Below are 8,928 nucleotides of genomic sequence, written 5' to 3'. Positions count from 1 at the left end.
AAATGGATAATGTGGACAGTCTGACTAGATATCCTGGGAGATGGTGGATGGACCGGGTCCGTAGGGAACCTTACCGGGAACATGGTCTCTCATATCGGACGGGGTATGGAGATCTTATGTGTTTTGGTGCCCATACCGGACGGGGTATGGGGACAACCCTGAAATTAGGTTGAAATGTTAATGGTTCACGGGCAGCAGAGACCCCCTATGGATCCTATGGATACTAGTAGGCTGGTAAAAGAGGAAAATATGTTGTTTAATGATTGAAATGCAAAGGCGTGGTAAGTGTTATGTTATAAAGTCTATATGATTTCATGATGATGATAATGTTATTGCTTTCATATGTTGTTTTCATGGATCTCATCGAGGTAAGTGGACAGTAAAGGTTTTTATGTTAATAAACGAGTTCGTTATAAATTATGTTCCATTAGTCATTTTTGTTTTCTACCTACCTTTACTTCCGTGGCGGTGAAATGGTGTGATGTATTTACTAGGCTAGTGTAACTCATTCCTTATTTAACTATTTCAGATCAGGAAGACGTTGTTCCCGAGCCCGTTCTGCAGGAAGACGGCGAAGGGGACGCCTACAGACTTCATAGTTATATTTATAGTTCTTATTTCGAGTATCTCTTTTAGTTAGTTTGTTCTTTCATGTTTTGAGTACGTTTTGGTTATTGTATAAGAGATGTTAATCAAATTTTTATTTCGTTTCCGCATTTGAGATTTTGAATACATACATTTCATTTAAATTTTCGGGGCCGTTACAATTATTTTCAATAGTAAAATGTTATTAGATTGATGATTTATTTTTGTATAGTGTATAGTTTTACCAATAATAATTGTAATAATTGTAAAGTTTGCCGAATCATAATAGAAAATTATCCTAATGTTAGTGTTTTAAGACAGGTACACATTAATTTTTGTAAAAATTTATTTGAGTTAGGAGTTTTGATAAGAATTCATATTTTGAAAACTCTGAAAATGTTAAAAAAAAATAACCAAAACTTTATTAACCTCAAGATAGGTGATAACTTTCCTTCAAAAAGAAGGTGGATAATAACATAAAAATTATATATATTACTATGAAATAGATATACCTGATTTTTTTTTTAACTATTCTGTACAAATTATAATCTTTTTTTTTTTTTTTAGTTTGGAGATGAAAATATGAAAAATGAAAAGGAATAGGTGATGTTTAACTTTATATATATATATATATATATATATATGTATACAAACTTCATTCAAAGCTTCCTATGGAAGCCTATATAAAAAGGAAATTTTATAGTATTTATAATTTGCACTTTTTAATAATTTAAAAAAGTAGAATGGATATTTTATATATTACATACCATATAATTTCTATATAGAGATTTTATAAATGAAAAATTGAGCTACCTAACCACCTCAATAATTACCATGTGGTATGGATGTAATAATTACATTGAAAGCCACAATTTAATAACTTCCAACATCAAAATAGTGTTGGAGAATACAAATAACAAATGCAAAGTGTAATGACATGAAGATATGAAGAATTCAAAAATACCAAGGAAGATCACTAGAAAAGTCAAAACAAGACTATGTGAATAAACTTTTCAAAAATCATAGTTTTTGAAATAATAGTTTATTTAAATCATGAAAAATCCTGAAAGAAACTGATATAACATATTAAATACAGAAAAAACTTAAAGTAAAACAATATATTGGCAAAATATTCTCTTCGTCTTAAACGAACATGTTAAGTGTTTGAAAGTATGAATAAAGTGGTAAATATTCTGTTCGTCTTAAACGAACATGTTAAGTGTTTGAAAGTGTGAATAAAATAGTAAATATTCTCTTCGTTTGTTTGTTTTTTTTTTTAATATACTAAAAATATAGTGGAAGATGGATATAAAATACTACTTCACATGCAAGACATGCAAACACAAAAGAAGTATTTGCTATTGAGTATTAAATGGGTAAATTTTCTAAATGTAATTCTAAGTTTGGGAATTTTGGAGATTCAAAATTTAAGAAATTCTTTCCAAAAATTCCTCTATCTTTGATTTTCAATGACATTCATTGAGTCTTATTACGTGAGAGAAGCTAATTTGTCTCATGTAAATGCAATCAAGACAGGCAAAATTGTTGCTCTTTAAGCATAATAGTTTGTGCACCATTTAAAAATACACTCTTATTAAGTTAACCATATCACCTACATTATTGTCCCTCAACATTTAATAAAATTTACAATGATTAAAAAAAAAAAAAAATTCACTCGACTATATTTATTTTGTTTTGTATTAAATTTATACAAGTAAATTAATCAAATTAAAATATCAAATCATAAATTTTTAATATTTTTTTCCTTGTAACTTTATCTAATAATTACCAAGAAATTGTTCTTTTTTGATAAAAAAAAAAAAAAAATTATTAAAATTTTTTAAATTTAGTATTTTGTTTTTTGGCTCCTTTTCCTTCTTATTGCAAGGCATCATTCTAAAACATATTGATATGATTTCTCTCTCCATCTCCAACTTGCAGTCATTTGGTTGAAAAAGCAAGCTTTGTACTCTTTCCGATATATAAAATTATTTTTTAATTTTAATTTTAAATTTATGTAAAATTGTTTGAAAAATTAAATTAATTAATTAATAATTAAGAAAATATTTAAAAATTATAAAATATTACTTACTAATTTTTTTCTAAATAAAAAAAACCATTTTATATATTTTCATAAATACGTATGCAATATACAAATTAAAAAAAAAATTTACATTTTTATACTAAAATAAATCTTACTTTCTTAGCTTTACAACAAGAAATACATATATATATATACACATTTGTTTTCTTTGGTTTCACCTATGAGCTGGTAATTTTAATTATTAATAATGATTTTAACAATGTTAAGTAGATAATAATAAATAAATAAATAATAAAAAAAAACCATTCTTAAATGTACAAAATTAACATTAAACCTTATAAATACCTACTTATATAACCTAGCAAAGAAATTCTTGAGCCCAATTGTTTTGGTGCCAGAAGAATAAGAGGGGGAAAAAAGAGCATATTTTCTATAGCACTATTAAAAAGAAAGATGACCGAAAAAAAAAAAAAAAAAAAAAAAGAGAGCATACTTGCTTCACCATAATCTACAATTGGACTATATTAAACCTCAAATAAAAAATCTTCTTCCATACTACTTCATTCTTTGCACTAATACCGCTGACTCCCAACTTTCTTTTCTCTCATGTTGCAATCTCATCCACCTCCGAGTTAAAAACAAAACTCGGAAATGTTGTTGTTATATCCCTGCACATAATTAATTTTCAGCACAAAAACATATTCTAGTCATCACCATAACAGTAGCAGGGAGATTTGAAATATTCCACCACATACCTCAAATAAGGAAGCGTCATGATCTTTAACAAAGATGGGTTTTTGTTTACAAAGTCACGCCATTCGGATTTGTCTATCTTCCCATCCTGGTTTACATCAGCTTCCAAGAATGTCTGTCCATAAAAGAAAGACCCCCATCAACTACAGTCTTAACAACCACCAAACACATGCCCATTTATGTCCACATACAGGAGACTGGTTGGATGCCACTTCTCATCATTTAGGAAGAGGAAGTACCAACCAACAGAGAAATAGCACCCAACAATACCTTTGACTATCAAATTATGCAAGATAGTACCTTAGCTTCTATCTAACTCAGTAGAAATTGCAACTTGTATAAACCTATGAACTCCACTAACGTTTGCATCCAAGTTTGAATTGCAAGGTTCACTTCTTCACCTAGTTTGTTTGGCTAGAAATTTCAACACAATTTCAACACAATTTCATTAGAATCTACCAAGTATATGATTGTAGTTACGTCTTGCGCTCTGTAGGCTTTCCCATATAAAATTTCTACTGCCAAACACAAGCTCTCAACTATTTTCCCTGGTTTTTGGTTAGAAACTTAAAAAGAATGTTCAATTTGGAATCCAGAAATCAGGAGTGGAGTTATTAGACAACATGTCCCGAATGTGCATTTCCTCTTGGCTTGAGTTTTTCTCAAACTAAATAGGTAATTAGACTATCAGAAGACTAACCTTGTCAAGTATTATCTCAATAGTATCATCAGCCAACTTCATTTCAGATTCACAAAGAAGTGCAATCAGCATTTGCTTGACCTGCCAAAACCAATTAGAATGAAGATGCCTGCAAAGATATTTCAGTAAAGGATACAAATCAACAAGGCACCCGTAAGATTCCTAAAGCCCTTATCTACAGAGATTTCTGATGAAAAGATGAGGAAAAACAGACAAACACCAGAATGGAGGCAAGGATAGAGTACAGATATAAGATAACATTCTATCAATTATCTTGTTGACTATGTCAGAATGCTAATTTTGTCAGTGAAAACTAATTGATGCAGGACAAGTTGCAAGAAAACTAACTTGCCCGGGCAATAATTTAGAAATGAAGAAAAATTAAGCTAGAAATAGAACAGTGGAGATAGAGGTCACATGAATTGGCTTCCCCCCCTCCTTCCTGTGCTTTAAGTCCATCTGGGTTTTAGTCCTAACTCATAGTTCTTTAACTTTAAATGTTTGGATATTTGAATTTGTTTACCAACTATCAAACTCTATGCAACTATCAAATATTTAGTAAATATTAGCAATTCTAAAGTAAATTTTTAGTAAAATGACCAAACATTAATTACTCTCTTGATATAAAATTATTTCAATTCTAAAATTAGCAGTCAAATGAATTCGAGCCAACTTAAAAATAATTTCAAATAAAATTTACCAATGTAAAATTTTAATGTTTTTATCATTAAATAAGGTAGTGACATTGGTTGTAATTTATTATTTTGACAAGATATATAGTTGTCCAAAATAATTATGAAAGGAAGCTCTTGGCCTAAAGCTCTCCAAATTTGATCCCTTTTTTTCTTTAATTGCCAAAATGTGCTTTAAGCACCTTTGGCCACATAAAATAAAAGCAACTCCAAACAACTAACATAGACTAGGAAATTGGAAATGAAGATAAAGAAATATAGAATAAGTAGAATGAAAGGAATAGACTTTAGCTATAACCAACAATGAGAGACGACAAGAAATAAAACTCAATTAAAAAAATTCTTAATCCATCACTGGCTTTTATTTATTGGTTAAGTTACCAATCATTTATTTAGGCATTAGTTATAACTCATTTCTATGCCCTTTTTAGACTCCTAACAAACAGTCTTCATAAGAATCTTACATTACACATCATAACATCTAGATGCGGATGATTATGTCTAAGAAGCACATCAAGTGTAGGATACATTTCCTGCAACCATATCAGTTTTATGTCTTGTCCAACATGAGTGCAGTAAAATTAAAAAGTCTAAGCAAACCATAAGATATAATCTACAAGTTCTACGCGTGCACAGCCAGACAATTGTCACAAAATGGCTCTTGATTGTTATGAATAACGACCAATTTGGTAGAATCTAACCACGTTTTTAGGTAAAAGGAAGTTACAAAATGATGCTCAACCAAGCTGCACGCATTCTTCTATGGACAACCATTATAAATGGATGGCCTATAACTTTCATCACTAAGGATAGATGAAAAATGACCAAAAGCATACCTCTTGGCGCTCAATAAATCCTGTATTGTCCATATCGTAAAGCTTAAATGTAACTGAAATACAATTTAAAAAGCATAGGTCAGAAGTAAAGATACAAAACAAAGCAAATATTTAAGGTGAAGTAATTCTACAAAAAAAAATGTCAAAATACTCCAGCTGATGCAATTAAAGGTCAATAAATTGTACTTACAATCAATTTTGCTTTCAAGTGGGGTATTTGGATGGAAGAAATTGAGTGATCTAACAAAGTCACCAAAATCAATGACACCCTTTCCCTTGACATCAAACATCTCAAATATCTGAATGAAAAAAGAAAGCATATTCAAGAGATCAGAAAGATGGTATACTTAGTAGGCGCTCCAATACAAGGAATTAATAACAGGGAATAAGAATCATAGGGATCATGCAGTTCACAGCTTGTGCTCCCATATTTAGTTTTAATTATCAATTAAATCAATAACCATCATATTATGTTAACCCCATCTAAACCATACATAAGGATTACAAAATGAGCAAAAATAATACCCTATTGGCGAACAGATTCTCTTTCTTTCTATTCTTGAACAGAGCAAGTTGAAACTCTTCCTGCACGTACAAATAAAAACATTCTAGACGATAAGCTGAAATTAAACATGAAGTTCTTAAGTAAACTTATTCTATACAAACAATTTACCATTAGTGCAATCACATTTTAATATTTTAACCTTTTCCACTCATCTTAATAATACTTCTTTGATTAAAAAATTATTTTTAAAAAAAAAAATAGAACTAAATTGTTAAATGAATAGCACATGAGGGTGGTTGAAAATGAAATAAAGTAGATACATAGAAAAAGCAGAAATGAAGTTTGTCTGATTTGCATAACTAAAGTCAGTCCACATGACATAAACTTCAATAATTGAAGGATCCATAAATGAAATGGAATAAAATATAAGGTAATAACATTGAAGTTGTGCTGCAACTTGTAGCATTCAGGAGATACCATCATGACAAATGGAATAGCAAAAAGTAAAATATCTCAACAAAAAAAATCAGATAATATAAAATAAAGAACTTTATTTAAAATATATATATAAAATAAAGAACTAAAATCACAAGTCATCAAAGGTCTAACAAAAAACTGCACAAATATAAAATAAGGTGATATTTTCTATTACAAAAATATTAAATAAGGTGAAGACTAAGGTGATATTTTCTATTACAAAAATATTAAATAAGGTGAAGACCATTATAGATTATATCTTTTGAAAACATTATAGGTATATATCTATCATGATTGTCCTTGACTTCCTCCCTCAACCTCCATCCCGTCCTTGAGGTTTGAGGTTTGACATCTATATGAATGAATAAGAAAGAAGCATATAGAAAAGGAAAAGTTGTATATTCATGCTCATCAAATACCTTGCTGATTAACCCATCGTCAATGACAGAACTGCTGATGCTCTTGAATAGCTCAAATAATGCTTCAACTTCACTGACACTAACTGGAAATTTTTTTTTAAAAAAAAAAATCATTCAGAAAAACAAAGATGTACATTAGATGGACACACACATACAACAAAAAATAAATAACACAGCTGACCTGAGCGCTGAGAATAATACATGGATTACCAATATTTGGGTTGGCAAAAGGAGAATGACTTTTCTATGTAGACTAATTACATAGATTAAAGGATTAATCAAAGTGTCATCAAATCTGGTCTGACATACAGGACAGTTGCAGACAAAATCATACATGATCAAACAAACAATCAAGTAAAGTGGAAATTAAACATTGAAAAGAAAATTTTCCAGTAACGCACGTATTGGCTGAACAAAGTTTAACAAACCAAAATTTCAACTATGCGAAAATGCACAAAATGTACCTTAAGAACTTTCACTAACCTATGCGGTAGATTTTTCCTTTCATCCTCCAAAGTAGCTTAGTAAATTCCATAATTTTATTTAATAGTCTTAATAAGTCTCAACAAGACATTCTCAGATAAATGAAGCTAAGAAATAAGTTCAAAAATGTTTTCATGTGTATTCCTTTGTTCTTCTCTCCTAATAATATACTGGTAACATCACCATTTTAAATTAAAATCCAATTAACAACTACAAGTAAAAATATGCAACTCATAGATAAAAAATTACTGCCACAATAATGAAAAAGGAAACAATTACTCACATGCTGTCTCTGATGCGAGCATCACTGGGTCCTCATGTCCAGGGACTTGTCTTCCAACTTTAGAACTAAAACAGCCCATTTGTGGGAGACAGATGAAAAGTATATGAAGGAAATGAAGTTGGAGAAGAAGCGTGCAGCTAGACTCGAGAGTCTAGGCTGTACTAAAATCTACCATCATACTCATCTCAAACCTGGCAAATTGCAACAACCCAGATTCAAACAAGAAACAAATAAAGTGGTCAGTGCATAAACAAATCCCTAAATGAAATATTTAGAAAAATCACTGATCTATGAGAACTAACTAGCTCTGTAATGATTTAACGGGGGTTAGTTTAAAGCTCGTTTCTTACCAACCCATACCCTCTTGTTTCTCTGAATATGGAAGAAAAAGAGGACAAAGAAACAATTTCCATCTCCGCATATTCTCAAATTCTCGTTACAAGCAACCAAGATACGAGTAAAATAAAAACAAACAGCTACAAGCATGAGTTAGGATTCCTCATTTTTTAGGTAGTAAAGCATCTAATCGAATTTATCAGGAAGCAAACATAAAAACTGTTAACAGATAGATAAGCAGAGCATCGGAAGCCCCATATTCATTCAAATTGAACAGAACCCAACAAATAAAACCCCTCATTTTCCCCCCAAAAAAGACGCACACGCATTTCTTATCCTTCTTTTGCAACATATAGAAAGGAATTTCTTAAATTCTAAAAAAAAAAAAACCTGAAATTAGCATGCATAAATTAAACCGAAAAACAGAGTTGAAGAAAACGGAAATCTGAGAGAAATAAATACTTACCGACCAAAGTTTTGGCCGGCAAAACGCCGAGTCCGTAAAGTGGGGGAAAGGTTTCTGCTAAGGAGAAGAAAAAGTGAAGCCCCCTCCCTGTACAGAGAGAAGGAAGCGAGGGGAGAGATTGTATTTATATTTAGAAAATTGAAATGAAATTTAGTTGAGAAGAAAAAATGGAGCCGCGGAGAGCTGATCTGACGGCTGAAAAGTAGGACAAGTGCCCGATGGAAACAAGTTGGAATTGAATTTTCTCTTTTTTTGAATTTTGATGTCTCCAAGTGGAATTTCAGCAAGAGTCAGCAGCTGTAATTTTCAGAATGTTCTACCCTAAACATGAAATTTATATATTCAATTA

At 30.5% G+C, this 8,928-nt stretch overlaps 1 protein-coding gene across 1 annotated transcript; it reads right to left on the bottom strand.

The window, feature by feature from the left end:
- Nucleotides 1–2,934: 2,934 nt before the first annotated feature.
- Nucleotides 2,935–8,717, bottom strand: CBL1 (calcineurin B-like protein 1). Its single transcript, XM_088218070.1, has 9 exons — nucleotides 8,580–8,717; nucleotides 7,778–7,968; nucleotides 7,012–7,094; nucleotides 6,136–6,195; nucleotides 5,801–5,909; nucleotides 5,611–5,663; nucleotides 4,083–4,163; nucleotides 3,385–3,497; nucleotides 2,935–3,297 (listed from the first exon to the last, which is right to left on the bottom strand). The coding sequence occupies exons 2-9, from the start codon at nucleotides 7,854–7,856 to the stop codon at nucleotides 3,234–3,236; spliced, it is 642 nt and encodes a 213-aa protein (XP_088074196.1). The 5' UTR covers nucleotides 7,857–7,968; nucleotides 8,580–8,717; the 3' UTR covers nucleotides 2,935–3,233.
- Nucleotides 8,718–8,928: the final 211 nt, after the last annotated feature.

The sequence above is a fragment of the Carica papaya genome, chromosome 4 (assembly GCF_054855325.1).
Source record: "Carica papaya isolate Zhongbai chromosome 4, ASM5485532v1, whole genome shotgun sequence".
In the NCBI taxonomy this organism is placed as follows: Eukaryota; Viridiplantae; Streptophyta; class Magnoliopsida; order Brassicales; family Caricaceae; genus Carica; species Carica papaya.
This window is presented reverse-complemented; position numbering and strand designations above follow the sequence as displayed.